We start from the raw sequence: 14,283 nt of genomic DNA, 5'->3' as shown, positions 1-14,283 counted from the left end.
GCATCCCAGACCGAAGGGCATCCCAGTGCAAAGGCCCAGGGGTTGGGAGCGTGAGGTGTTTGAGGCTGGCGGGTGTGGCTGGATCAGGCGGAACAAGTGAGAAAGTAGGGGAAGATGGGGTCAGAGGGGCCCATGATGTGCGGACAGATCACAGAGAGCCTTTTAGGGTGGAACTTCAGGTTTTACTCCGAGTGAAGTGGGAGCCATGGACAGTTCTGAGCAGACAGAGGGACAAGATCTGACTTAGGTTGAACAGGATCCCCCTGATTCCTGAGTTGCAAGTAGAATGTTGTGGGGGCCAGAAAGGAGGGTGTCTGAACATTGGCAGGCTCTTTTGAGGAAGCCAGATAAGGCAAGGTCCAGGCTGGGCCCACATGGGGCAGGCAGGTGGAGGTCAGATCTGCCAGGATGCGGTGTGATAGAAAGAGAGGAGTCAAGGTCGGCTCCAACCTTTTGGGGTCGACCAGCTGCAATGAACAAAGAAAAGAGGGTCTCCATTTCTGGCCCAGGAACCAGGACACTGGGGTTCAAGTCTCGGCTCCGTCACTCTCCTGCTTGGTGGCCTTCGGCAAATCCTTTCTCCTTTCTGGGCCTCAGTGTCTGTTCCTGTACAACGGGTGCGACCCCCTCCACCTGGCCTCCCCAGTTCCCCAAGACCCGGGGCTCCGAAGAGGACGCGTGCCTCACAGACTTGCCCCCCTCCCCCTGCCCACAGGGAGCCAGTGCCAGTGGCCGCCATGGCGTCGCGCATCGGCTGCGGATGCAGCTCATGCGGGAGCAGGTACAGCAGGAGGAACAGCGGGAGCGCATGCAGCAGCAGGCCGTCATGCATTACATTGCAGCAGCAGCAGCGCAGCAGCAGCAGCAGCAGCTGGGTGGGCCGCCCACCCCGGCCATCAACACCCCCGTCCACTTCCAGTCTCCGCCACCTGTGCCTGGGGAGGTCCTGAAGGTAGGGCGTGTCCCGAGGTGGGGCCTGTCCCCTCCCACCCTGCTTCTAGGAGCCCTAGAACCCTTGCCTTCTCCCCCCTCCCAGGTGCAGTCCTACCTGGAGAACCCTACCTCCTACCACCGCAGCAGTCCGGGACCAGAAGGTGCGGGAGTAACCTGTCCGAGACCTACGGGAACAAGTTCGCCGCCCACATCAGCCCCCGCCCAGGGCTCCCCGAAGCCCCTGCCCGGCTGCCTCCCCGGGGGTGCGGGCCGGACACGTGATGTCCTCCTCAGCTGGCAACAGTGCTCCCAACAGCCCCATGGCCATGGTTGCACATTGGCTCCAACCCCGAGAGGGAGGTGAGTGAGAAGCTGGCCAGGGGCTGCCATGAGCAGAGCTGGTGCCAGGTGCTGTGCTCCTGGGACTCCTGGTCTAATGGCAAGGGCAAGGTGCTGCTGTCAGGGTCCCTCCCCAGTCCGAGGGGGAGGTCCTGCTCTCTCAGGGACCCCAGTCTGAGCGGGGGAGACACAGCCCTGCCTCAGGGACCCGAGTGTGAGCGGGGGGGAGACACAGTTCTGCCCTCAGGGAGCCCAATCTGAGGGGGGAGACACAGCCCTATCCTGAGGGAGCCTCAGTCTGAGGGGGAGACATAGTCCTGACCTCAGGGAGGCTTAGTCTCATAGGAAAAGCCTCACCCCTACTTTTGAAAGCTTGACTAGGGAGAAACAGGACCCTCCTACTAGAAAGCCCAGTACACCTGCAAAGCCATGTCCAGACAGAGGGTATATAAAGCACTCTCCCTGGGGCATCTTGGCTCCTTGGGAAGAGCCCTGGCCTTGGCCTTGAGGACTGTGGGACCTGGACAACTCATCCTCTCTCTGAACCTTTTTCCTTCACATCCACCCAAGATGAGCCAGTTGAGTGAGGTGGGCTCCAAGGTCCCTTCAGATCAGTGGCTGTCCCAGTGCCCCTTCCCTGTGCCTTTCTCCCAGTGGGCCCTCCCAGATGGACTTTTCTCTTTCAGTTTGATGTCATCGACAACATTATGTGTCTGGATGACGTCCTGGGCTTCATCAATCCTGAAACTCAGATGCCAACACGGTACTGCTGGCCAGGGTGGGGTGGGTGTGTCAGAGGGAGAAGGTAGAGGTTCTACAGTGGCTCTGAGCCTGGGGAGACTAGAGACAGGCTCCCCCCGACTACCGGCCCCAGGGAGACCCATCTTGCTGCAGATGACAGTCGCCTCCATCAAATCACGTGACCAGAGCCCAAGGCTGAGCAGAATTATGAATCCAGAGAGACGTGTCTAGCCTGTGTGCATGAGGCGGGCTTCAAGTGGGGAGTGGTGGCTGGGCAGTTGGGAAGGCTTCCTGGGTGGGGTTAGGGAGGGGGCAGGAGGGACTGGTGCCGGGCCTCAGCAGAGCAGGGAAAGCATTCCTGGAGGGGAGCAGTGTGGCCCTGAGCTGATGAGTTCCTTTGGGATCTGGGACATCCCTCTTTCGCAAAGCCTAGGGCCCAGCGGGCACAGGCCTGTGTCCCTCACTCCACGGGACAAGTGATAGGGGGCTGGCTTTGTCCCCTCCCTCCAGCAGCCTCCTGGAGTGTGAATGCTCTCTGGGCCTCCTGGACAGGGGTGAAGAAGCAGATGGGAAGGAGTCAGCCTTAGAATCAAGAGGCCTAGCTTCTGGCTTTGGCTGTGACCTTGGGAAGTCCCTTAACTGTTCTAAACGCCAGTTTTCTCAGCAGCAAAATGGGGGTGATGCCGTCTACCCACAGGATTGTGGGAAAATGAGATAAGGCAGGAAATTGGGGGCTAGCTCCACACAGGGTGACACGTTTACACGGAACAGGTGGAATGTGGGTGTCCCCACCCCTTTTTGGAAGGTCCTGAACCTCAGCTGCTTGCTCCTGCTCCTTGGCCTGACCCTATGACCCTGATCCTGGCCCCAGCTTAGGACACTGAGGGGAAGCCCCCAAATCTTTCAGTGGGAAGTCACAGTCAGTCCTTAATCCCCACTGCCCTGGTGACATTGCCCAGTGGCTTAGCAGAACTGGTCAGGGCCAGTTGGGTCTGAAACCTACTGCCAGCAGAGCAGGGAAGGCTGGGGGAGAGAGAGAAAGCCAGACTGCACAAGTGTCCGGTCCCTTTAGGCCGGGTATCTGGTAGGGCACCTGTGTGCCCACCTAGGGTTCTGGACCTGTGATTTGCTCTGTGTGTTCCTGTGGCAGGAGCTGGGGTGATCATTCCAGAACTCAAGTCTGTCCCTGCCAGGCCTCTGTTTATCCCCCTACTGGCTGCCCATTGCAATATGCCAGGGTCTTTGCAAGTCGAATCTAGAACTCTAGGGTGTATCTCCTGCCCTGCCCACATCATGCTGTCTACTCTTGCAGCTCAAGCTTCTACTTGTGACCCCCCCCCCCTCCCCCCCCCCCACCCCAGCTCTGTCTGTCCAGCCCCGCGTCTTTGCTCAGCCGTCCCCCTGCCAGTCCGCCCTTCCCTCACTTCTTTTGCTCAGGACTCAATTCAAGTTCCATGCCCTCCAGAAACTTTCCAGAAACTCAAAAACAGATTAGGTGCTCCTCCCCTGGGCTTCCAAATGCCTGGGACGACTTCATCCCCTCCCCTGTCGGCCCTTAGGGCTGTTACCTGGTCTGATCACTCTGCAAGGATTCTAGCCACTAGGCTGGTGGCTCCTGGAGGGCAGGGGCCACACCTTATTTAGTTCCCAACCTTACAGACTTCCAGTAGAATTGCCCAGTGAAGAGGCCCAGGGTGGAGCTTTGACATCCTGGTGCTGGCTGCAGACCCTGTGAGCTGAAGTGTGGCCGGGAACATCAGTACAGCCTCCCCTGGGCGTCCCTGGAAAGAAAGGCTGTTCCTGGGATGATGGGCCCTGGGCAGGGGCCCCTGTGGAGAGGGGACTGCTCACCGGGTCCCTCTCCCCACCTCACCCCACAGTTGCCCCTGTCTAGCAGCCACCTGAACGTGTACAGTGGTGACCCCCAGGTCACAGCCTCCCTGGTGGGCGTCACCAGCAGCTCCTGCCCCGCTGACCTGACCCAGAAGCGAGAGCTTACAGGTACCACCTCCCTGCCTGCCTGTGCCCTGGCTCCCTACTCCTCCCTGTCCTTCTCCCTCCCTCTCAGCTCCTCTCTCCTTTCCTTGGCCTCCAGATGCTGAGAGCCGGGCCCTGGCCAAGGAGCGGCAGAAGAAAGACAATCACAACTTAAGTGAGCCCCCCACACCCCCTACCCCCACCCCCTGGGTTCCTGCTCCCTGCCTCCCTCCTCCTTACTCTCACCTGAGCTACCCAAAAAGCCACCTGGACCCGAGCCCTCATTGGGGCTTTAAATTTTTTAATTAAAAATTTTTTATTAATTAAAAAAAAAAGCCACTCTGACCTGCCTGGGTTCTACACGAGACCTTAAATCTGCACTGGGATGACTGTTGGGTTCAGCCCTGCCTTCCTCCCACTGGCCCTCTTTGGGAGATGGGGGTGGGAGAGGGGCTCCGGAGAAGAGACATTCATGAAATCCCCAGCACTTCAGAGTGAATGGGTTTATCATGTATTGTTGTCTTTAGGGTGTGCAGCCTAGGAAGCCAGGGAAGGTGTTCTGGGTCATGTGGCAGAGACTCCTACCCCCAGCCGGCTTTACTGCCTCGCAGAGCCGCTGGGTTGTATCCATCTGCACCGGGGGCCCCTCCTTCCCATAGTGATCCCATTCCCTTCCTCACCCATTACTTCCCAGAAGGGCCAAGTACCCCTCCTTGGGCCGGGGGGACCCTTCTGCTCCCATGGGGTCCCATCCTTCTAATTGCTCCCTCCGGGATTTGTTACCTTTAGTTGAAAGGAGGCGGAGGTTCAACATCAATGACCGCATCAAGGAGCTGGGAATGCTGATCCCCCAAGGCCAACGACCTGTGAGCAGTTTCTAAGGGAGAGGGGGTGGCGGCGGGCGACGCTAGGGGCTGGGGGCGGGGCAGCAGCGGCTGACCTGGTTGCCCAGGGCAAGGGCTGGGAAGAGAATCCCTTGGTTGCTCCCTTCTGAGAGCTTATCATCTATTTGGGAAAAAAAAGATCCCTCCCTTATCAGGACAGCTCCAGACGGAGGAGCAAAATCCCAGAAGTGAGGCAGGGGTGGGGGCTTCCTGGAGGAGGTGTCATGCTGGGATCGTTTGGTGAGGGCTTTTGGACTGGCTTGGAGGGGTCCAGAGAGTTGAGAACTGACGTGGGTTTGGGCGGCCCAGAATGGAAGGCCTGGGAAGGAGGCCGCTCGGCATTGCTTGCTTCCCCGGAATTACCGGGGTGGGCACTGGCAAGAGTCACCCGCGAGGGTCTGTCCTGTTCAGATGGGAGCACGGTCTTCTCCACAGATGGGGGCGGGGCGCGTCTGGGGTTCCGTGGGCAAAGTTGGGAGACCTGCGGCATCGGCTTCTGGAACCAAAGCGGGGTTTTCCTTCCTCCCGCTGAGCCTGCACGTGTGATTCTGCCTGGCCCGCAGGGACGTGCGCTGGAACAAGGGCACCATCCTCAAGGCCTCAGTCGATTACATCCGGAGGATGCAGAAGGACCTACAGAAGTCCCGGGAGCTGGAGACCCACTCTCGGCGCCTGGAAATGACCAACAAGCAGCTCTTGCTCCGCATCCAGGTCCGGCCCCTGCCCTTGGACTTCTGGAGGAGTTCTGGCTCCTGCCGGGGGCCTGGCTCCTCCCCCGGGGGGGGAGGGGCAGGGCTTATACTTCAGGAGTTGGAGGAATGAGAATGGAAGGAACGCTGGCTAACGAGCAATCCCCAGCAACTTTAAGCAACAGATACCAGCTAGAGATTCTGTTCTGTGAGACCCTCATTTAGAATTTATTTATTTATTTTGAGGGGGAGAGAGAGAGAGAGAGAGAGGAGAGAGAGAGAGAGAAAGCGCGCGCGCATGCGTGTGGGGGAGGGGCAGAGAGTGAGAGAATCCCAAGCAGGCTCCACGCTGTCAGTGCAGAGCCCACATGGGGCTCAATCCCACCAACCGTGAGATCATGACCTGAGCCCAAATCAAGAGTCAGGATGCTTAGGGACTGGGCCACCCAGCCACGTAGCTCTTATGGTGACACTTGTCGCCCCGGCTCACATTTCCTTAATCAATGCAAGTACATGCCTACACTTAACCTCAAGGGGGCAGGGAAGTGCAAGCCTACCTCGTGTGGAAGGCAGAGAGCTGGAATTATTTGGAACGCTAAGTCTCACCACTGGAGAGAAACTACAGAAGGCTTGGGAGAGTCACTCCTACCATCTGGAGCAGAAGGTTCTAGTCTTGGCTGTGCTCAGGGCCTCTGTCCTCTTTGGATCTGAGGCTGCTCATCTACACAAAGGGCGGTTGCATGGCAGCTTTTTAAACTTTTCTATTTCTCATAGGAGGTAATACCACTGACATTACAATCCAGCACACAGAGCCACACTCCAAGTGAAAAATCAAAGTTTCATGAAAGAACCCTCCTTCTTAATAGATGCAGTGCATTCTGGTAATTTCTATTCTGGTCTAGTCTAGGCAAGTCTATTTCAATTAAAAAAAAAAAATAGAGGGTGAGCTGGTCAAGAGGCCTGGCACTACAGTGTTTCACAACCCGCTAATGAGTTGTGACTTGTAGTTTGAAAAAACACTGGTTCTAGACTCTAGAAGCCTATACTTGCTTCCAGTGGAGCCATTTTGTGGTCTTGGGTGCAGCCAGGGGAAGGGCAAGGGGCTGCGGCGGGGGGGGGGCCCCAGGGAAGGGCGGCTGGGGCCCATGAGTGTGTGCCCCCAGCCCTCTCTCTGCCTCACTTTGCAGGAGCTCGAGATGCAGGCTCGTGTGCACGGCCTCCCCACCACCTCTACCATCGGCTGTGAATATGGCCGAGCTGGCCCAGCAGGTTGGGAAGCAGGAGCTGCCCAGTGATGAGGGCCCGGGGGAGGCCCTGCTGTGGAGGCCGAGGTCCCGGATCCTGAGCCACTGCCGGCTCTGCCCCCCCAGGCCCCGCTGCCCCTGCCGGCCCCAGCCACCTCAGCCACCCTCCCCATTCCACCACCTGGACTTCAGCCACGGCTGAGCTTTGGGGCGGGGCGATGAGGGCCCCCAGGCTACCCCGAACCTTTGGGGCCAGAGCACAGCTCCCCGTTCCCACAACCTGTCCAAGAAGGATTGGACCGCATGCTCCTGGACGAACACCTCACTACTGCTACCGCGGGCTCCGACCCTCTCTTCTCCACCATGTCCCCGAGGGCCTCCAAGGCCAGTAGCCGCCGGAGCAGCTTCAGCATGGAGGAGGGCGACGTGCTGTGACCCTGGCTGCCACCATGCTGGGGAACGGGGGCAGGCCTGGGGGCTGGGAGGCCCGGGGCCCGCCTCCCTCCCACCCTTTGGGCTGCACTGTGTGTGAGGTAGCAAACGGCCTGCCTCACTCCTTCCTGTCGGCCCCTGTTTGGACTTAGTGCCGCTTGGCAGCCTGTGGGGGTCAGCGAGAATCAACCCCCCCCCCCGGCCTGCTCAGTACTCCCAGGGACAGCCTTCTTGATGGGGTTGGAAGGAACAGGCCTTCAGCCTGGCTCCTGGAGGTGAAATCATGAGGGGAAGGGAGGGGACGGGTGTGCTAGAGGTAAGAGGAGGTCCTGGGTGGGGTGGGGGGGGTTGTCTCATCTTCTGAGTCTGATCCCCAACCCCGCCGGTGAAGGAGGACATGTTGGAGCAGGGGGCTCAGGAAGTTCCTTTTCTGAGGCAGCGACTGGTCCAGGGGTGTCCAGGCCTGCCTTTCTGGGACTCAGATGGCAACAAGTCTGTCCTCCAGCCTGGCACCCCCACCCCCCCTTTGGTGCTAACAGCTCTCTACCGGGTGGTGTGAGGGCGGGGGGTGGCTGGACGAGGGGGCGCTGGGTTCAAGTTAGAGCGTGGGGTCACTGCTGGAAGAGCAGCTCCCCCCAGGCTCCCCACTTTGTGCCTTTAGTAAACACTGTGCTTTGTACCTGCTTGTCCTCTGTCTCTTTGGAGTGTGTGTCTGGGGCTGACGCAACCGGGGAGGATTCAACCCAATGCGCACCATTATGGATTTCGAATTCCAATGCCCTTTATGGGGATCGGGGTAAGGGTTACAGAAAGGAGGGAACAAGCCCATCACCTGGTTCCCCCCACTTCCCAGACTTGCCTCCAGGGGAGCTGGAGATGTAGCCTTACTTAGGGAGCTTAGGGACGGAAGGGGGGACAGTGTCCCTCCTTGTGGCCACAAGATGGCACTGCAGCCACGCTGGTTCCACGCCCCAGCTGTGGCCTGACACGGCTGAGCCCGATGATGTGGGGGCCAGTTGCTATAAAGCAAGTCTTTTCTTCTTAGCTGCTGCTTAGGCTGCCCCTGGCCCGGGGTGGGGGACATGTTTCTCTTGTTCCTGAATGCCTGTGCTAGTGGTGACCTCTCCAGATTTTTCTCCCTCCCTGAGTGGGCTGACACCTGCTTGAGAAGGTCAAGCTGCCTGCTCCGTGGAGGCAAGGCCAGCCCCTCTGCTCTTTGACAGAGTCTCTAGCAGGAGAGGCTCCCTAGTCACTGAGGGGCTGAGTCCTTGGGTTTGGGGAAAGAGGGACCCAACTGAACTAATTTGGGTACCAGACGCTGGGTGGAGTCAGGGACGGGGAGTGGCCCTATTCTCCACTCTGGCAGTGTCTGTCTGCCAGGGCGGCCTCGGCAAATCCTTTCCTGTCTCTGGGCTTCTGTTCCCCGGCCCCAGAATAGTTCCCATGCACCTCTGCTCTCAGATCCTGGGATTTTACGACCTCATGCGGGATGGGAAGACAGACTTGGGGCAGTGAGGGGCAGGGTGGCAGATTCTTGAGGGCCCAGGTGTCGGGGAGGGAGGAGAGGGTCTTTTTGGGCTTTGCCTACTTCTCTCTCGACTTCCCACAGTCTTCAGGCAGAGACCAAAATGGCTTTCTCCTCCCGGGGCCCTGGGAGGCCAAAGGGGCCTAATTAAAAAAAAAATTTAAATCCCAGGATGAAAGTGGCTAAGAGGGCAATTTCCTCTGTGCAGAACTGGAGATCAAATCAACGTTGGAGCAATTAACGCGATGAGGGGGGAGGAGGAAAGGGAGCCGGGTGTGTGGGTGCTGAGGGTGGCGGGGCTGGCGGAGGCTGTAGGATTAATCTGAAGGTCAGATGGAGCCGTGGATGACCTTGGAGAGGTTGAACCAGCCCTGAGCGCTGGCATCTCCTTCCAGTTCCAGGCCCTCACCCCGCAGTCTTGGGAGCCCAGGCCCTCCTGGGGCAAGCCCTGGACTCTGGGGGATAGCTGATGGGCGCAGGCTTGGGTCACGCTGACACTGGAGCGGGTAGGGGTCTGGGAACTTCCAAGTCTAGTCCTTAAGGCAAAACTGAGAACGCTCTCCTACCCCTGTTTCCTTCATCCTAGGGATTCAGTCAGTGAACTGGGTAGCTGCCCTCCTGCTTCCTCATGCGGCCCTCAAGATGGCCTGTATTCCCCCTCACCTGCCTGCTGGCTTCCGGTCCCCTAGGTCCTTCAGCACTGCCCCACCTGCCGCTGGGAAGCAGGGCCTTTGGGCAGGACTAGGGTGTGAGTGGAGTTCTGGCCACAAGAGGGCGCCGCAGAGCCAGGACCTGGCCGCTGCGGGCGCCCACTGGTGGGAAATCGTGGAATCTCAGCTTCATTGTACATTCCAAGCTGTCTGCCAGGGGGCCCTGCCAGCCCAGTGGGTTTGGTTAAGGCAGGCCCAGGTGCTACCTCCAGGATCTCAACAAGCCACCAGAAAGTGTTCGTGTATCTGAGACTGGTCTGCATGACCCTTAGCTTGTGGCTGCAGTAGAGTCAGGCTGGCAGCTGCCAACTGGTGGTTATGGACATCTCTGGTTAAATACAGTAAGAGGCGTGAATGCTTTCTTCACTCGCGCTCTTTATTGTAGACAACACCCTTCCAGACTTCAAGGCCTCACGAGGGGGAAATTAGTTTTTTCAAGGGGGAGTGGGTAAACAGGCTGGTGTGAGAGCACAGATGGATCCATCCGACCCCCTCATTTCACTTGAGGAAGCCCCCGAGGCCTTGAGAACAAAGCAAAAGTGTGAAGTGGGATTGGGTCTGGGAAAGGAGTCCAAGCTAAGTAGGGGGAGGACAAGAAACCGTTGCACCCTTAGGTCGCACGAGGGGCCCCAAAGCTGGAGGCAGGGCGCTGGACGTGAGGATCCCGTCATCCTCAGCTCCCTTTCTTGTGTCTGTCTCTTTCCCCCCCGCCAGCCGCTAGATTCTCACCTCCTTGTACCATGAAGGAGTGGAGATCTGAGCCCACAGACCAAGATAGACACCTGCACTGGTGTGTATACACAGGATGGTGGCCTTCCACCCCTGCCTTCCACGGAGATTTCCCCTCCTGGGCGTTTGGACAGACGGCCGGGAGCGGATGTGGGCACTGCTGAAGCCCGGCCGGGGCGGCACCGGCTCTGTGTTCCTTAGTGCCTACCTCCTCAGTGTCCTCCTTGGGATTTCCGTCACCCACTGCTCCTTTAAATCGAGATTCTTGGGGCGCCTGGGTGGCTCAGTCGTGGAGCGTCCCACTTCGGCTCAGGTCATGATCTCTCAGTTGGTGAGCTGGAGCCCCGCATCGGGCTTGTGGCTGTCAGCGCGGAGCCTGCTTCAGATCCTCTGTCCTCCCTCTCTCTCTGCCCCCACCCCTGCTCACTCTCTGTCTCTCAAAAATAAATAGAACACTAAATCGAGATTCTCCCTCATTGTTTGGAGCCACTGACTTGGATGAGAATCTGATATACACTCCGGATCTTCCCCCTCCCCCCCGCAACACATAGTCCCCTAGAAAGGAACCCCAAGTTTAACATTCCTGCTCCCAACCCACACCCCCTTCCCTACCTCAGAGCCCATTCCCCTCCCCTGCCTCTCCCAGCCACCTGGCGTATCAGCTGGAACAGCTAGAAAGAGCCCCTTGGAGTCACCTGTCCCTCACCTGCTGGGACCCGCACTTCTCAGGGTCCAGCCCCCACCCCCTCCCAGGCTCCTTTAGCCTCATCTTTTTTCTTGCTCTCTCTTTTCCGAGGGGGGCAGTGGAATTTATACAATATTTAAGCAGCCAGAGCCGAGGTCCGGGAAGATATTATTAATGTAAAAGGGACGGGCTGCAAATGCTTTTGGACCTGGTTACAATTAGAGGGTGATTTTTCTAAAGGTCAATGAATTCAGATAATATCCACAGGGGGGAGAGAAATTTAATACCTTTTTAGTGAATTAATTAATTATAATATTATATCGGCTTGGGGTTCTTTTCCAGAGTGATTAAGGGAGCGATCCGTCTTCTGTGAGGCCGGGGAACGGCGCCCGCCGCCAGCGAGGACCCTGTCTCGGGGCTCAGGATGGGGCCCTTCCTTCTCCTCTCACCCCTGCAGCGGCCAGGGACTGGAGGGGCTGGTGGGCAGCAGGGGAGGCACGCCGGCCCCGGTCCGGATGAGGGCAGGCACAGAGACATAGTGCCCTTTCCCCTCAGCCTGTGTCCGCAGGCCCAGCCCTCCTCCTGCTGTCTTATCACAGGAGAGCTGAGGCATGAGCTATGGCCTCCTCCTTCCATTTGGAGAAACCGAGGCCCACAGGAGTCAGAGACCTGCCCCGAGCCCTACTATGAGTTAAGGCAGACTGAGGTGGACACAGCTGGCTGGAAAGAACGAGAAGACTCCCCTCCACCACCCTGCCCCCTCATCCCACCTCCCAACCAGGCCTTCTGGAAAATCTGTTCCACTGGCCAGCGGCCTGTGGGGCCGCCTGTGGATTCCTGGTCGAAAGAGGATCTTCAAGTGCGTGGCCTGTGCCCAAGGCTCAGCTCCTACAATGAAGATGGCCCGCGAGGGCTGATAGGTCAAGTAGCCGCCAGGCTTTGGTGAAGGAATAGCTACATTTTCTGTCCCTGGAGGGACCAGGGACAGGCACTTTCCACCCGCTTGGTCATTCAACTCAGGTGTTCGATCATTCATTCATTCAACTCACCTTTGTGGTAAGCCCCGCTCTTGTGCCCCTCACGATCCGAAATAGCCCTTCTCGAACCCCCCGCCCACCTCGTCCTGAGCCCACTGCTCGTTGGTCTTTGCTTCACTCAGCACCCCACTTTGAGCGGCCCCCTGCTGGGTGCTGGGGACACTTGGGTGGCGAAGGGGCGGCCCCTGCTCTCTAGAAGCCAGTTCTCCGCAGCAAGTGGGGGCAGGGAGACAGAGGCAGAAGCCGTGGGGAGGACTCAGCCAGGGGTTGGAAGGGAGGGGTGACATTAAGCTGAGCCGTGAGGAACCAGGCTGACAAGGAGAGGGAGGGGGCATTCCACACACCGGGGCAAGGGCACCGTATGAGGAGGCTGCCCCTGCCCTCCACCCACGGGCCCAGGCATGCTACGGGAAGACCGTCCCAAGGGCCGCAGGTTCTGGGTCCAGGAAGGGAGGGGTGGTAGCAAAGCCAAACAGACCTGGTTTGTGGGCTCTGTATGTCATGCAGGGACCGTCTCTGTGCCTTGGTTTCCTCTCTCGTAAGGGAGGGGGGGGATATACCTCCCGAGAGGATAAAGGAATAACTGAAAGGAAGCGCTGGGCCCAGCATCTTGCCCACGAAGTGGCTTCCGGCAGCACAGCCTCAGACGGCCTTGAAGGGGTGGGTGGGTCAGGGCCCTGCCCTGGTTGTGCCTTCGATTCCTTTTCCCCTGGGGTCGGGGGGGAACCAGCAGAGGTCCTGGCCTGGAGACCTTTCCCGGCCAGGAGGAGACCAGCATTTGCCTGCCCTCCTCGCTCAGCCCCTTGTTCCCCTCCCTTCTCCCGTCCCTTCCCTCTCCGCCCCCCCCCCCCCTTCAGCCCCGGATGCCCCTCCAGCCCCTCCCCCAGCCTCTCCTCCCTTTCCGTGGTGCAGCGGGCTGGGGAGGGCCTTCCCATTGTACTATCTTTGGGCCCTAAATTAAAATTGATGACATCTTGAAATGAGCAGTGAGGGTAATTTTGCTTCTGAGCCGGGATGCTAATGAGGCCCCTTAATGGTGCCAACGCGGAGCTGACGGGTCGTGTGTCACGCGCCGCGGCGAGGGGGGTAAAGGGCCGAGGTAAGTGCCCGGTAATTACACCCTGTCTCGCTGTATTTGGCAGGCCTGGTGGGAGAGCGGGGGCTCAATCACCGCCGGCAGGGCCACCCCCCACCCTCCGCGCGGCCTGACAGCCAGAGATACCCCCCTCAACCCCACCCAGAACCAGGGGCCTGGGGCACAGCCCCTGCGCGCACATACAGCGTGGGACAACGGCACACGCGGTCACACACGCTACCATCACACCACTGTGCACCCCCACCGGCTCACCCCCACCAGCTTGGGGCACCCCGCACCCCCCCCCCCCCCCCCGTCCCGGGTGTGCACTCAACACTCACACCCTGCTCACACCGTCCTTGCTCCCCCCCCCCCCGCTCCCCACTCCACACTCTGGCCCACACGGACCACACGCTCAGGACACGCACACGTACATGTGCGCACAAACACGTCCTCAAGCAGGAGTGCCCGCATCGCGCGCCCGCTGCGCGCCCGTCTGTTATCTCGACTCCTCCTGGCCCTCCTTCCAGGCAGGCATCCTTACCCCCTCCTTGCGGTTCAGGAACAGCTTTGGGAGACGGAGCCTTTGTGGCCAGATCGCGCAGCCGCAGGGGCTGGGCCTCCCTGCACGTGGCAATCTTGGCAACCACACTTCCTGTTATGTACACCCGCACATGTGCCTCTCGTGTGCACGCACGCGCGTGCATGCACGCGTACACGTATCTACCGCACACAGATCCCAGAGTTCCTCTGGGCACGCACACGCACGTCTCAGTGCGTGTGCAGATATTCACCAGAGCACTGTGGGCACACACGTACGCACGGGGGTGCTTCGCAAAGGCAGATACACGCACGAGTGTGCCGGCGTGGATCACATGATGTTCACACACACACACACGCACACGCAGTGCACTAGCCATGAAACCACTCCAGGCTCCAGCGTCTCGATTTCTTAAATGTTTATTTATTTGAGAGAGAGAGAGAAGAGAGAGAGAGATGGTGCGCGAGCAGAGAGAGAGGGAATCCCAGGCGGGCTGTCAGCGCACAGCCTGACTCGGGGCTGGATCCCACTACCCTGGGATCATGACCTGAGCTGAAAACAAGAGTTAGACGCTTAACTGACTGAGCCACCCGGTGGCCCCAGCAGCACCTCAATCGCTAAAGAAGAGGAAATAAGTCCTCTTCCATGTCCTCTGCAGTATTTGTTGTTAAGACAGACCAACAGCCACACAAAGGAGTGAGATGTCCCCTCCCACAACCCCCCTGCAGAAACACACACACAC

The 14,283-nt window shown here is 59.0% G+C and overlaps 2 protein-coding genes across 2 annotated transcripts in view; both read left to right on the top strand.

Annotated features, from left to right (window-relative positions):
* LOC116738098 (transcription factor EB-like) overlaps positions 1-2,889 on the top strand; it is a 49,790-nt gene extending 46,901 nt beyond the window's left edge. The window contains exons 2-5 of the mRNA XM_032593340.1: positions 716-952; positions 1,037-1,293; positions 1,959-2,035; positions 2,885-2,889. Of these exons, the coding sequence (XP_032449231.1) occupies positions 761-952; positions 1,037-1,293; positions 1,959-2,035; positions 2,885-2,889 (531 nt within the window). The 5' untranslated portion in view covers positions 716-760. The remainder of the gene's footprint in view (positions 1-715; positions 953-1,036; positions 1,294-1,958; positions 2,036-2,884) is intronic.
* Positions 2,045-7,918, top strand: TFEB (transcription factor EB). Its single transcript, XM_030315482.1, is given in 10 exon segments — positions 2,045-4,014; positions 4,109-4,165; positions 4,780-4,838; positions 4,840-4,856; positions 5,438-5,585; positions 6,751-6,795; positions 6,797-6,881; positions 6,884-6,963; positions 6,965-7,004; positions 7,007-7,918. Coding segments are annotated over 10 exon segments (963 nt in total). The 5' UTR covers positions 2,045-3,818; the 3' UTR covers positions 7,243-7,918.
* Positions 7,919-14,283: the final 6,365 nt, after the last annotated feature.

This window comes from Lynx canadensis, chromosome B2 (assembly GCF_007474595.2).
Source record: "Lynx canadensis isolate LIC74 chromosome B2, mLynCan4.pri.v2, whole genome shotgun sequence".
In the NCBI taxonomy this organism is placed as follows: Eukaryota; Metazoa; Chordata; class Mammalia; order Carnivora; family Felidae; genus Lynx; species Lynx canadensis.
Note: the sequence above shows the minus strand (reverse complement) of the source record. Positions and strands in the feature narration are given on the sequence as shown.